Genomic DNA, 15824 nt, shown 5'->3' with positions numbered 1-15824 from the left:
AAAAAGGAGATAAACTGTTGTGTCAGAATTATAGAAGCATCTCTTTACTTTGTTCGAGATACAAAATATTCACAAACATCCTTAATAGAAGACTTCAACCTCTCACGGAAAAAATCATCGGGGAATATCAAGCAGGGTTTAGGCAAAATAGATCTACCATTGACCAACTATTTACAGTTAAACAAATACTAGCCAAAGCATGGGAATATGACATGGACGTTTACAATCTCTTTGTAGATTTTAAACAAGCCTATGATTCAATAGATAGAACAATTCTACCTAATATATTGGAAGAATTTGGCATACCTCTATGGGCATACCATCAAAATTAATACGACTAGTGCAAATGACAATGACAGAAACAGAAGCACAGGTATGTATTCAAGGACAGATCACTGATGCGTTTACGATAACGCAAGGACTGAAACAAGGCGACGGACTGGCTCCAACGCTTTTTAATCTTGTGCTTGAATATGTAATTAGACGGTTGACGGTGAGCGGAAATAACATACTTACAAACAAATCTACCCAATTAGCAGCATACGAAGATGATATAAACATAATGGGCAGAACAATAAATGCAGCGGAAGAAACCTACGTTGAGTTGAAACAGAGTGCAGAAGCAGTAGGGCTAGCAATAAGTAAAAATAAAACAAAACTACTCATACAAACCGGATCAAATAGACCGGCGCAACAACACTTTATTGACGATATAGAACATGTGAATAGATTCACGTACCTAGGAATGGATCTGGTTGCAAGCAATGAAGAAGAACCGGAAATAAGGCTTGTGCTGGCAAATAAAGCCTATTTCGCGATGGGCCACATATTTAAATTGCGAGACGTACACCGGAAAACAAAACTCCGGGTATATAAAACAATAATCAGGCCCATAGTAAGTTATGGCTGCGAAACATGGGTGGTGACACAGAAATCTGCCAATGCATTAGATGTGTTTGAAAGAAAAGTGCTACGTAGGATACTGGGCCCAATAAGTGAAAATAACAACTGGCGAATTAGGTATAATAGAGAAATATACGAGCAATATAGCGAACCAACTCTAGAACAATACACTAAACTGCAGAGATTACGGTGGGCAGGGCACGTGGTCCGCATGCATGAGAATAGAATCCCCAGAAAATTGCTGAATGCAAGAATGCAGGGAAGAAGACCTGTTGGAAGACCTAAAAAGAGATGGGAAGACGAAGTCGATGAGGATGCCAGGAACTTCCTGGGAACGCGTTCATGGAAAAGAACAGCGGTAAATCGATATGATTGGAGAAGCTTGTTGAAGGAGGCCAAGGCTCCATTTGGGCTGTAGTGCCATTGGATGGATGGATGGATAATTATTTGGGTGTTCATTAAAGAATATTTGAATGGTAATAGGTCACTTTAATTTTCAGTTATTAACTTGTTTATATTATTTTTGATTAGATTAGGTTTGATCAGGTTATGTTTTAGTCATTTTAAAGGTAATATGTCACTTATATTTTCAGTTATTAACTTGTTTATATTATTTTCGATGACGCTAAGTTAAGTTTGGTCAGGTTATGTTTTGGTCACTAAAAATATTGAGAACTTGAGAATTATTTCAAATTTTTCTATATTATTATTTCAAATATAATTTTTTTTATATTTTCACTTCATCAAAAGCGATTGTAGATGTGGCAACAGTGTGAATGTATATAAAATTGCATATCTTAATCCGTGCGTTTATAATAAATTTTGATCTGAATTTTATAGGGAAGTATTCTATATTTTACAGTCGAATCTAGGGGCAATACGTAATCTGTTTCAACAAATTTTTTATTGCAGATACGTGCATATATCGTCAGCACATATTTATCCCTCCTTATTGCTATAATCCACTCTTTTCTCATCAGAATATCTTTGGTAAACCTGTATCCTGATGTTCTCGATGAGCACAAATGCACAGCACAACATTGAGGGATTTTATGCTCTTAAGTTTAATTCACACAGCCAAACAAATATGCCATATTTACTTAGAAATAGATTGATTTGAAGTGTTGACGTAAGTTGAGGTGACCTCCAACTACACGAGCGCCACCTACGTTGAGCTTTCCAGATTAGCTGCCATTTAGATCAATTGAAACGTTTATTTGAAAAACAACACATGTCCATTTTTCGCAAATTCGACTTTATGTATTCTTCTCATAGAATAGTAGTTTCTTTATCCATCTGACACATTCAATTGTGTAATAATCTCAGATGTCCGAAGTAAACTACATAGAACATTTGGATAGTTGTATAAAAACAACTGATCAAAACTTGTCATTGGACATTCAGACTTATATCAATAATACAGTTCTTAGCACAACAGCGTCTTCCATTGAGGGACGATTCTAATAAACTGTTTCATCACAACAATGGTAATGTTGAGCATGTTGAGCTCTTTGGAAAATTTGATTCTAAGAACACATTAGGAGAACAACGAATGGTAGTAACAAGCAGCATCACTACTTGGGAAAACGTATTCAAAAAGAAATTATTTAACTCCTACATGACTAGTGATGTAAAATTTCCGGGAAGATTCAAACGCCGGAAAGTTTCCGGAAACTTTCTGGGAATATTGGAAACTTTCGGAAACTTATGGAAATATTGTATTTTTATTGAAATTCTTATAATAAACCATACAAATCAGTAGTTATCTTTATTTATTGTTGTAGTATTCCGACTACAGAAAAAATCTGTTAAAAATTAAACGTCCCAACTTACGTCATTACTTAAAATTTAATTTTTAATATTTGTTATTAGTCATTATAATTAAAACTAAAAAAGTTATGTTATTTAAAAATATTTTAAAATAAAAAGATATTTTCTTTTTTTCTAATTTAGATAAATATTCGTTTCCTCAGACTTACTGATTGGAAGTAATGGAATATTTTCGATAAAAATATTTTCTATATCCTTAAATGCCTCGAAAACCTGGGATATTTTAAACATATTGCCTTCCAATAAAGTAATCCATTTCACAATTGGTGTTAGCACAACTGCTACTTTTTGCAACTTTATCCAAAATAGTTCATCCAGAGTTTCGTTTAATAGTCCGTGAACATTTTTAATGTGCTCCCTCTATGAGCATTAGCATTTGTAAAGCATTTTTAGACGCAATAAGGCTATTTATACAGTTAAGGATTGAACCCTACCTAGTTTTTACAGGAAGTTTTAATGATATAACCTTATTGTAGTTTTGAAGCTGGATTTTATTTTATCGGGCAAGAGATATTTGGGAACTAGTTACATTTTTATTATAAAAATAATGAAGCTAATATTTCAATTTTCAATTAAATTTAAATTAAAATCAACAAATCATTTAACCACGAAAATAAAATAAAAAAAATTGGCAGTTGTGTAGGTTAGCCGGTCGTATGAATTAAATAGCGCTACTTCCACGTAAATTCACGTCACGTCATGTCACTGACATGACGTGATGGTCTGATTTGCCTTATGTCCAAAAGGCTCTTGGAAATATTCCCAAAAGTTCTCTAAAATTTTATGGAAAGTTCTCGGAAATATTATGGAAAGTTCTCGGAAATATTCTCGAAAGTTCTCGGAAATATTCTCAAGAATTTTCCCTTGAAAGTTTCTGGGAATATTCGCAGTCAGGAGAATATTCCTATTTTTTATAGGCGAATATTCTCGGAAACTTTCCAATGTTCGCGAATATTCGCTTGGAAATATTCTAGACTCACATCACTGTACATGACCAAATCAAAAACAAAATTTTAAACTTTTTGAAGGCAGCAAAGTATTATAGCATAATTTTAGATTGTACATCTGATATTTCTGAGGTGGAACAGATGACTATTGTTGTAGGTACGTTTTGTCGATTTAGGTTCCTGTTCACAAAGTGTTAAAATTACAGAACATTTTCTTGGATTTGTGCCTGTACTAGAAACCACTGGCTTGGGACTTGCATAAGTTATTTTGCAAAAACTGAGTGGCTGGGAATACCTTTGGAAGGTATAAGAGGACAAGGATATGATAATGGGGTAAACATGAAAGTGAAGAATTTGGGAGTTCAAAACAGAATTTTGAAAATGAATCCTAGAGCATTTTTTGTCCCATGTTCTAGCCATTTACTCAACTTAGTCGTGAACGATGCTGCTAAAGGCTCACAGTTTGCAGTTTTCTTTCTTTTCCTTAGTGACAAAAATTTACAACTTTTTCTCAGCATCTATTCATCGTTGGGCTATACTGAAATAGTATATTAAGTATGGAGAACGGTAAGGGTTTTATACCGATCGAAGACAATTGTTTGGAGGAGGAGCGGTGCGACGACTCCAATTATTGTCTGAGATCGGTTACCCTTAACGTTCGACATGCTTATAACGTTTTTTGCACGATTGATACCATTATAAATTATAAAATTAAACATTTTCGTCATATTGACTAGTTTCATTCATTTTATCAAGATAGATACTTTGGTTGTTAGGTAGTAACTAGGGCGCATAACAACAATGGAGAATTGAGTTTTTATTTAGTTGTCAATAATTTTAAGTACAATTTTGATTATTATAAATTAAAATATGAGCGAAAGTGAATTTGAAGAAATTGAACGGGCTTGGGAAGAAGGGTGTTCCGCAATTATTTCCGAAAAATCCAAAATCCGTTATCAAAATACCTTCCAAAGTTTTAAAAAATGGTGCGAAGGCAAGAATTTAAGAATCGAAGAAAAGACTCTATTGGCATATTTCGTTCAAAGACATATGCAGTTGAAAGCTCCTGGAAGCCTCTGGGCAGAATATTCAATGATTAAATCCACCGTTTTTCTTTATGATGGCATTGATATTTCCAAGTTTTCAACTTTGATCGCGTATTTGAAGAGAAAAAATGTTGGCTATAGGCCTAAGAAAGCGAGCATTTTTACACGGGAGCAATTTGAAAAATTTCTGATGGAAGCACCGGATGAAGAATTTCTAGTTCACAAGGTAAAAAAAATATTGTGCAATACTAGTAATACTACTAATGTATGCGATTCTGCAGGAGTTTCTGTTAAAAGTGAAACCACAGCCCAAACAAGTGGGATTTCATTAAATAATTTAACAAATTGTACCATAAGTCAATATTAATAAATAATTCGTTAGTTTTCTTTATTCTTTCAAAAAATAAATTAAAATTAAGAGATTTTTTAACTCGACGGCAAGTGAATTACTTACCGTCGAGTTGGAGTACTTACCGTCGAGTTGCTAGTAAATGTCACCTACTGACGTAAAATCTGTCACGGTAAACAGTCAAAAATGATCAATCGTGCAAAAAATCATATTTCTAGCCTAACATTAAAACCTTTGTCCGAAACTAGAAGGGAAAGTAGAATTGATGCAATTACTCCCATTAGATACCAAATTGAAGAAATCTACGATGCTCTTGTAGAGATCACTGTCAATAAAAACAACGATAAAATTGTTGCTCATGAGGTAATATGGCAGGGCATTTTACTTCACATCAACGTAGTGAACAAATCACTGCAGAATACTGACATGGGAGTGTATCAAGCTGTCAGTTTATTAGAAAAAAAAATGGAAATCCATTTCTACCATCAAAGTTAGAAATTGAGAACCCAAGAATAGGAGGCACAGTAATAGCAAAAAAGAGGATTGGCCATGAGGTTGAAGATGAAAGTATGGACCTAGATCCAGAGACACGATATAAAGTTTACTTGTATTTAAAAATTATAGACACAACCGTTAATGCATTAAGTGATAGATTTCAGCAAATTAAGAGCCATGGTGAAATTGTTGAGATTTTGGCATACCAAGGGGAGGGGCGGCGGTCGCCGATCTTGCCCAGGGCGGCAAAATCCCTAAGGCCGGGCCTGGTCATACGTTAAATAAAATTCTGATAAAAAATGGATTGCTGCTTTGAAGGTTTATCTGTAAATCAGTGGCGTGCGGTGACTTTTTCGAAAGGGGAAGCGATTCAATAAAAATATAAAAATATTTTCTTAAGGGTCGAGGGTCGAGCAACTTTCCACCTGATAACACTCTGATGCGCAGGGGCTCTCTATCAGCAAAGTACTTAATTATGTGAGACGTCCTGCGTACAAGGACTCACACACTAAATCCGTGACGCGTGAATGCGTGAGGCACTCTATTACCGCTATTTCTAGTGACTAGTGACCTATCATTGATCTGTATTGCTAGCTCGGGCCTTGAGTCCTCGCGCCGGGCTTGGTTTTCTAAAGAAGAATCATATTTAAAAAAAAATATATATATACTCCGAGGCATTTTCCACAACACACAACTTTCACTAAAATGACACTTATTTATACTCAAGGTCTATTCTCCTATCAACTTCTGATAATTGTTGAATACAGTCTTTTTTAATGGATAATAGGACTAACTTTCAAAGTCTGTCTTCGCTTGTTGAATTTGTTTTCAAAGTCTGTCTTCACACAGCGACTTGTTTAAACCAGTAGTTATAAAGAAATCCCAGATTTCTGGGTATTTTTTTATCATTCATGTCAGTTGTTTCATAAATGATACTTAACTGAGAATGCAAAGCTGGGATATCAAAAAATTTTCATTATTTAATCGTAATGACATAAATTCCTCTGTGGGAAATTTTGATGAATTATAATTAGAAATATTAAGATTATATATAATTCTACAAATTTTAAATCGTTAAAATTTTGAAAGCTAGAATTCATTTGTTGTAGAATATTATCAAAAGGTCTCTTTGTTTCCTCTGTTTTCTCTGTCTCTCTGTCTCCGAAATTATCAATCTTCATTATTTTTCTTTCATGTTCAAACCCCGTATGTTCAGTTTTCTCCCAAATATTTTTAAACTGCTCTCGTTTTTTTAATTATCGTATTAATAAAGTCATCAATTTGTCTTATACAAAATGCAATACCATTTGATTTCTGTAAAATGTCAAATAAAAGATCAGTAAAAGGAAATATCTCTGCAAAAAATTTAAATCGAAATATTCTTTAAGCGAATGTATGTAATACCTAAGCACCCCTTAGCAGCAGTAACAGTCGGAGCATCTCACTTTCCGGAAGGCGATACGACGAGCGCTTCCATGGCATACCAAAATTCGCGCGACTAGTGGCTGCGGTCACTGAACCCTGACCAATTTTAAAAGGAAGGGACAACTGCATGACAAGCGGCGATTTTGAGATGCGCTTCTTCCAGGAGTGGACCAAATAGTTGAATTGTGTACATATTGAGTTCGTTCGTACGCGATTAATTTTTAATATTTTTCAATGCCTATTGGCTAGGTAATATGTAGATTATTTGGATTAGGGAAAAATTTTATTATTAAATATTAATTAATAATATATTTTCTTATATCGACGAATAAATAGGGAAGCGGCGCTTCCCCCGCTTCCATGGACCGCACGCCTCTGCTGTAAATATATTTTTCTACAACCACTGCTCAAAAAGAGCTTTTCTGCAAGTTTTTTGTTAATAATGTGATGCTTTCTCACAATATGACATTAGTGTGCCACAAATCTATCGAATGAAACCAAATACTACCCCTCGACCCACATCCTGAGGATAGAGTGGGGGATCATTTTAGAATCTTAAATAGAAACCCCCTTACCGAAGTAAAACAGGCATGAGCCTATTTACAAAGTAGGAAGAAGAAGAAGAAGATGTATGCATATTAACCCGTTTTGGATATCAATAAATAGTACATTTTTAGTAAATAAAAACGTTAATAAAAATTAATACAATTCTACTTACCCTAATTTCTTCCCTAATACGTTTTTCTTCCTCTTCTCTTTGTCTTTGGAATTTTCTAAACAGATCGTCCTCTTCTTTCCTATGTCTCATTTCTAATTTTTTCTGTTCATCTCGATCCTGCAACAAAAAATAATTTAAAAAAACTGCTAAAAAAAACCAAACAAACAAAAATATTATTTATTATCTTTAATTAAGTCGGAGGCTTACAGAAGATGCCATAAAATGATTAGAGGCATTTGAAATGTGGTGCTACCGCGGTTAAGGTTCTTATAATAATAGACCAGGACGCATCTGTAAAAATATTAGTACATTTGGACGTTGAGAGGTGACTCAAATTTTTTTGGAGAAATTGCTTGAAAATAAATCAAATAATAATATTTGAGTTATCCTCCCTCTCAAAAAGGTCCGGAACATTGTTTAAATAATCAAAATGTCAAAAAATTAAGGAAAAATTCGATTTTTTTCTTGGTTTTTTGATTATAACTTTAAAAGTATTCATTTCCAAGAAAAGTTGTACTGAGATAAAAGTTGCGTAATTAGATTTCCTACAATATAGAATTGGTTAAAAATTTAAGAAATAGTCACCCTTGTTGAAAAATAGCAAAAATTGTGAAAAAAACATACAAAAACAAGTATTCGCATTTTACGTTTTTCAACCATTTATGCTACACTTAGGACCTTCATATTTCACCCTGAAAAATTTTATGATACAGTAAAACAATATTATAAATTTCATTAAGATCGGTTCGATAGATTTTGCAAAATAAATTTTGCAATCCAGCTTTCGTAAAAAAAATTCATTTTTTCAATTGTATTAGCGCTCATGCGCATTATAACTTTGTTTTGATTGGATGTTCAAATGACATGTCAAAAATTATCCGATATGGCAGCTGTGGTTTGGAGGTAAAGGTAAAGGTAAACAAATGTATAATATATTAGTTTTATTGTTGTGAGGACAGAAACAAAAAAGTTTATAATATTGTAGTGACTTTTAAATAGTTTTTAAAAGCAACAGGTACGTAATATTGTTAATGTATCATGGGTATAAACCTACCTATTTGATCTGCCAAAATACATAGTATGTAATATTTTTATTTATATAATTTGATTACCATCAAAATTTCTATCAATATTCACCTAATATATTGTTTTTTACTCTATGTTTTGTTGTATTTTTTCAATTCTAAATCATTTCAATTCAAAATTAAAATAATTTGATCAATTTTCCAAATATCAAAATATCACATGTTTAATCCGTTTAGTTAGTCGATCTTCGTAAATAATGACACATAGTGTCTGTGGCTAAGCGGAGAAGGCGAATGAATTCCAATACCAACCGCTCTTATCAGCGCTGGTTCGAGTCCCAATAGAAACTTTCTTTTTTGTTTTTTTTAATACATTTTATGATTGTAAGTATATTTATTATATAATTGTATTTTCAGAAAATACGTATTTAGTTAAAAAAATTTTCGACAATTAATGTTCAGACATCATTTGTGGCTTGTTTAATGTGTTTGTGTGTGTTTTATTCTTTTATTATTTTAATTTTTGGCACTGTTCTAATAAAAATGTTTGAGAAGTAGTAAGTATAAATTAGTTTAATATTTAAACAAAATATAAATAAAAAGTATATTAATTTCGTTGAAATCATATAATAGAAGTATAACTTCTTACGTGCGTACAAAGTACACACACATTCTTTTTAAATAAACATTAATTATTGGTGCTACGCGCAGGACAGCGGATAGGTTGCTCTGATGGGGCATTCCAATGACCTTTGATAATGATTGATAAATTTTAATTTTTATGACATTTCGATATAAATAAATAAATTTGTTTATTGCAAAATAAAAACACATACTCTATCCTTTGAAATAACACTTTTATTAGCAAAAACTTTCTTTGTTCATATATTTTAATTTAAATAATAAAAGTTTATTATTTTTAAATATATGCAATTGTTTAAACAATATTTCACAAACAATAATAAAATTAGTTTGATTTTTGTGGAATTAAAAAATTAAAATACAACAAAATATAGAGTAAGAAAATAATATATTAGATAAAGATTGGAACAAATTTTGGTGGAAATCAACTTGTGTGAATCGAACACCGCTGTCCTGCGCGTAGCACCAAAAATTATTGTTTATTTCAAAAATTTTCTGACGCCGTGGTAATTAATCGATTTTAATTTTGATAATTGCAAATGAAAGGTACAGTACACTTCTATAAGCAAAAAAAAATCAACTTGCTATCTGCTTTATTTTCAGTCCTGTAACATTTTGAATAAAGGAATTTTTTTGGCAAAAGCTGTATTGCAAAATTTATTTTGCAAAATCTATTGAACCGATCTTAATCAAATTTACAGTACTGTTTTACTGTATCATAAAGTTTTTCTGGGTGAAATATGAAGGTCCTAAGTGTAGCATAAATGGTTGAAAAACGTAAAATGCGAATAATTGTTTTTGTATGGTTTTTTCGCAATTATTGCTATTTTGCAACTAGGGTGACTATTTTTTAAATTTTTAACCAATTTTATATTATAGTAAATTGAATTACGCAACTTTTATGTCAGTACAACTTTTCTCGGAAATGAATACTGTTAAAGTTATAATCAAAAAACGAAGAAAAAAATCGAATTTTTCCTTCAATTCTTGACATTTTGATTATTTAAACAATGTTCCGGACCTTTTTGAGAGGGAGGATAACTCAAATATTATTATTTGATTTATTTTCAAGCAATTTCTGCAAAAAAATTTGAGTCACCTCTCAACGTCCATCTCAAAACAGATCCGCCCTGGACTATAACTATTAACTCAACACACTACTAACACAACTATTCTCCAGAAATTATTAATACCGTAAAGAACTATCTTACTTTGGCCACACAATGCATAATAATAAATACCGATTTCTACAGTTAATTCTTCTATAAGGGAGGAATCAGGAGAACTCACAAATGTTGTAGGGAGGAATCAGGAGAACTCACAAATTAAAACGGTACCAAAATATGTATCACTGCATGTTACAAGGCTGCAACCAGAGACAAAACCTGCCCAACTTAAGGCATATCTGCAATAGGGTGGGCCGAAAAAATTTTTTATTTTTTTTTAAGTTGTAATACCGTGGAAAACTTGCGAATTATAATTTGAAACAAAAAAAAATAAAAATTTTCAAAATCGGTTAATATCTTCCGGTCCCGCATTAACCTTAAAGTTTGACTATTTTTAAAAAAACTTCATTTTTCTTATTTTGTGAAAAATTTTTTTTTATATTTATTTTTTAACGTAATAGTTATTTATGCGTTGAGATAGCCCCTAAGAACATTGTGTTTTAATTTGATTGTGATTACTGGATATCTTCCGGTCCCGCATAAGCTCCAAAATATGCCAAAATATTGGAAATTTACAGTTTTTACGAATTTTTTTTTCTGATGTTTAATTAGTTTTAAATCGTTCCAGTTACGATATTTTTTTAAAAAACACTTCTGGTTGCTAAATAAGCCTAATTATACAAATTATACATAATAGGGATTATAAATAACAACGAGCATAGAACCTTTCAACTTATATCTGTATTATTATAAAAAAAGTACAATATACAATTATTAGTTAATTGTCTGCATTATTGCCTCTATTTTGTAGCTGAAGAAGGTACTTTGAAATCTGATTTACTGGCGAAGTCTGGCATGGCTGATCGCGACAGTAGAGTACTTCTGATAAATCCGTCTCTAGCTTCAGCGCCACAAACTCTGCCCGAAGCTTCCGTCACTAGTTTCACACAACGCTCAATTGCCTGTGTGTGAACTCGGAATTTCTTGTAATTAATGTTCCAGTTAAGGATGGAGTCACTGTTGATGTACTATTTTATCTCTTCATCACTGACCTTGGCCAACAGTGGGGGAGAAGATAAGTCGCAGTTCATCCAGTTGACAATATCTGAGTACTCTTGAGCATCAAAGTTGATTTTCGGCGGCGTGAATGTCCTTACTTTCTTCCTTTTTGAATCTATTTGCCTTGCCTTTAGAATTCGACGAAGTTCGAGCTGTCTTATCAGTTTATTGTCGTCCTCAATCATTGCCAACATCGAATTTTCGGGGTGGGAAAAATAACCATTTCGCTCAATCATTCGGTATATAACAGCAAGCAAAGGCTCGGGCAAATATCTCGTTGATTCAATTGCTTGGTAAACAAGCTTTGGACCATCTGTAAAGTTTTTGCTTTTTTTACGATTTCAAGATAAACAAAACTAGCTCTTGAAGTTCAGGTGAGGGGTTTTCTTCACTTATGTAAAGTCGCAAAGTTCTATTTGCTTTGGTCAACCACCTCGAGTGTGATAAGTGTCCGGGATCTCGTACAGACAAATCCCCTTTACATGTCCCAGATTTTATCGCAGTGGAGATATCAAGTAGGTACTGTTGATCCTTGCTGAGAACCTTTCTGTCTACCTCCGGTATCTGACAATCTATAGACTGGAAGTTAATTACCGGCAGTTTTTGACAGGCATCAAGTTTTTCACCGATTGGTCCTCTTGAAGTACTAGGCCCGGTTGTTTTGCCATCTAGATGTTCAAAGAGGTGCCGGAACGGCAGCTCATTAAAGTGGAGCAGGCAAATTGCCCATTGGACGGGCCTCCTTAAATATAATTCAATTCTTCGAATTATCCCAGTTTTCAACCCCTAAATTCCCTACAATAGGTTTGTGTGAATATAAACGATTACTATTACTTTTAAAAAACAATTAATTATCAAATTCCAAAAACACGAAAAAATGTTGAAATTTCAATATTTCGGCATATTTTAAAGCTTATGCGGGACCGGAAGATATCCAGTAATCACAATCAAATTAAAACACAATGTTCTTAGGGTCTATCTCAACGCATAAATAACTATTACGTTAAAAAATAAACATAAAAAAAAATTTTCACAAAATAAGAAAAATTAAGTTTTTTTTTTTTTAAATAGTCAAACTTTAAGGCTAATGCGGGACCGGAAGATATTAACCGATTTTGAAATTTTTTTTTATTTTGTTTCTAATTATAATTCGCAAGTTTTCCGCGGTATTACAACTTAAAAAAAAAAATAAAAATATTTTTCGGCCCACCCTAATCTGCAAGCCAACTTTTCTGATGTAAGCTGTGAAGAACATGAGTCTAGACATCCAAGTCTATACTCATCAATAAAGGTAACAATCCGCCAAGAAGACCTTAGAAGAGCTTGGAATCGAGAAGTGTGGCCAAGCGGTGCATTGGTGTCCCATTTTTTTCAAAAGAGGAGGGTGCCACACATTCACACGGACCCTCAGGAAGTGGATCAAGTAATAGCTCCAATAGAAACCTAAAGTTTTATTATCAAAATGCCAGAGGATTGAGAACGAAGTGCCACGATTTTTTTGCTGCAGTTGCAGTAGAAAATTATGATTTTATTGCAATAACTGAAAGTTGGCTGACAGAAGGGATAAAGGATACTGAACTGGTAGATCAAGGATATACTGTATTTAGGAAAGACAGGAGTAATGACAAAACCAGGGGTGGTGGTGTCCTGCTGGCAGTAAAGAAGAAATTTAGGGTCGAACCAGTTCAAATTAATGTAAGTTGTCATATTGAGTGCTTACTACTAAAAGTCAAACTTAAAAATGTATTTTTCTATTTATGTCTTACATATTTGCCTCCTAATACATGTGATGATGATTATGTGAAGTTTTTATCTATTTTTGATGATATTTTGGGTACTAATGTAAATTTTTTGTTGTTAAGGTGATTTTAATTTGCCTTTTTATGGTAACAACGGCTGTGCAAAATGTGATTTGTTAACTAACTTTATTGATATACATAACCTTACCCAACACAAATCAGTGTATAACCATATGCAAAGAAAGTTATACAAACATGAATGTCAACAATTTAATAAAATGCAATGTACCACTTATTAATGAGGACATATATCATCCTTGTCTTGAATTTATGGTCACACTTAATTTTTTAGATTCAACCGAGAATTGTATCAAAAATTCATTTTTCTATGACTATGCAAAGGGTGATTTTCATCTTTTGTATGGCCTCATTCAAGATATGGATTGGACAGAGCTGGAGGGGTGCTTTAATGTGGATGTATGTATGCAGTTGTTTTATGAAAAGCTGTATGCATGTATTGATCAGTCAATACCCAAAAACAGTCAAGGAATGTATTAAGAACAAACAGGTATCCAATCTTCTTTACTTCGGAACTTATATCAAAGATTAAACGTAAGAATCGTCTTCATAAGCAGGTAAATATCTGCAAATGCTTTGGTTTTGGATGAATATAAATCACTGAGACGAGAGGTGAAACAGCTTAGTAGGGAAGCATATAGATGTCGCAATATAAATATTGAGAATAATGTACAAACTAACCCTATGTATTAGTTTTTGGTCCTTTATAAAATCCCGTGGTGTAAATAATAAAATTCCAACAGAGGTGTCTTATAGGGGTGTGGACATAAGTGGCTGTCAGGATATTGCCAATGTTGTTGCAGAATATTTTGGCTCTGTATTTCAAAGATCAAATAGTCTCAATAGTACACTGAATCAGGGGGCTTTTCACTTTTCAAAAGTAACAGTGGAGAATGTTCTCCAAAGCATCAAAAGACTAAAACCAAAAAAAGCCACAGGTAAGGACAATATACCAGCATACATTTTTAAAGGTTGTGCAGAGGCTCTTTCTGTCCCTCTTACACTAATTTTTAATTTGTCCCTTAAGCAAAGTAAATTTCCAGACAGCTTAAAGCATGCAGTTATAACACCTATATTTAAATCAGGTAATGCTGGTAACATTGAGAACTATAGGTCTATATCTGTCATGAATTCAATTGCTAAGATATTCGAGGACGTGCTTTATAACAATATTTTGAATTACTTTGGAGATATGTTCTGTCCAGAACAACATTGTTTCTTACCAGGGAAGTCCACTGTGTCAAATTTGTGTGTTTTTACAAGTTTTGCAGCAGAGGCCATAAATAATAAAACTCATCTGAATGTAATTTTTACCGACTGCACCAAAGCTTTTGATAAGATTGATCACTCTATACTTATTGATGAGCTAAGCAAATTTGATTTTGATTCAGAAGCATGTATGTTTCTGAGGTCATACCTTTCTGATAGGTTAAATCAAGTCAAAGTAGGGAACAGTTTATCTAAGCCATTTATGTCGATATCAGGGGTACCACAAGGTAGCAACTTGGGTCCTCTTCTGTTCGCTATATTTATTAACGATTTGCCTCACTGTGTGAAGTTTTCGACAAGCCTGCTATTTGCAGATGATTTTAAGATTTTTCGAGAAATTTCAACTCTACAGGACTCTGAGATGCTGCAATGTGATCTGAACTCAGTAAGTCAAACAAAATGTTTCTAAACACTTCTAAATGTCATGTTTTTACTATCACTCGAAAACCACAATACGTGGAGAACCAATACAAAATTTCTAACACTGTACTTGGAAGAAAAAACACTTGCAAAGATCTTGGAGTAATGTTTCAGCAAAATATGAGATTTAGTGAACATTATCGGATCATCATTGGAAAGGCATTCAGAACTCTTGGCTTCATAATTCGTAATTCAAAATTTTTTAAAAGAACTGAAACTCTAATATCATTATACAATGCACTGGTAAGACCTCACTTGGAGTATGCCTCTATTATATGGGCACCACAAGCCGAATTCAATGTTGATCTGATTGAAAAGGTTCAAAAACGATTCTTGAGGTTTCTTTATGTCAGAAAGTTTGGTATCTATCCCTACATGATTTCCTATAATGCTATGCTAACTTGTTTTAAAGTTCAGCGACTGGATAATAGAAGACATTTTCATTCAGTTTTTTTTTATATACTATGTTGTAAATCATATTAAATATAAAGATTGCTTTTTTATAAATAATATTAAATTTCATGTTCCAAAAACACATTTAAGAATTAATAACAAACGACTGTTCTCAACTAATAAGACTGATTGTTCTGTTCACCCATAAATAAGATGTTAGAAGAATGTAACCATATGATAATTAACTGTGACTTTTTAAATTCTTCTGTGAAACAAATAAAAGTTGCTTCTGAAACAAATTTCTAGTCTACAAAAGTTGT

At 32.9% G+C, this 15824-nt stretch overlaps 1 protein-coding gene across 3 annotated transcripts in view; it reads right to left on the bottom strand.

The window, feature by feature from the left end:
- LOC114327521 (hillarin) overlaps positions 1–15824 on the bottom strand; it is a 232469-nt gene that overhangs the window by 59834 nt on the left and 156811 nt on the right. For all 3 annotated transcript variants that reach the window (XM_050648775.1, XM_050648777.1, XM_050648776.1), the window contains one exon: positions 7714–7830. In XM_050648775.1, the coding sequence (XP_050504732.1) occupies positions 7714–7830 (117 nt within the window). The remainder of the gene's footprint in view (positions 1–7713; positions 7831–15824) is intronic.

Source organism: Diabrotica virgifera, chromosome 4 (genome assembly GCF_917563875.1).
Source record: "Diabrotica virgifera virgifera chromosome 4, PGI_DIABVI_V3a".
Classification (NCBI taxonomy): domain Eukaryota; kingdom Metazoa; phylum Arthropoda; class Insecta; order Coleoptera; family Chrysomelidae; genus Diabrotica; species Diabrotica virgifera.
Note: the sequence above shows the minus strand (reverse complement) of the source record. Positions and strands in the feature narration are given on the sequence as shown.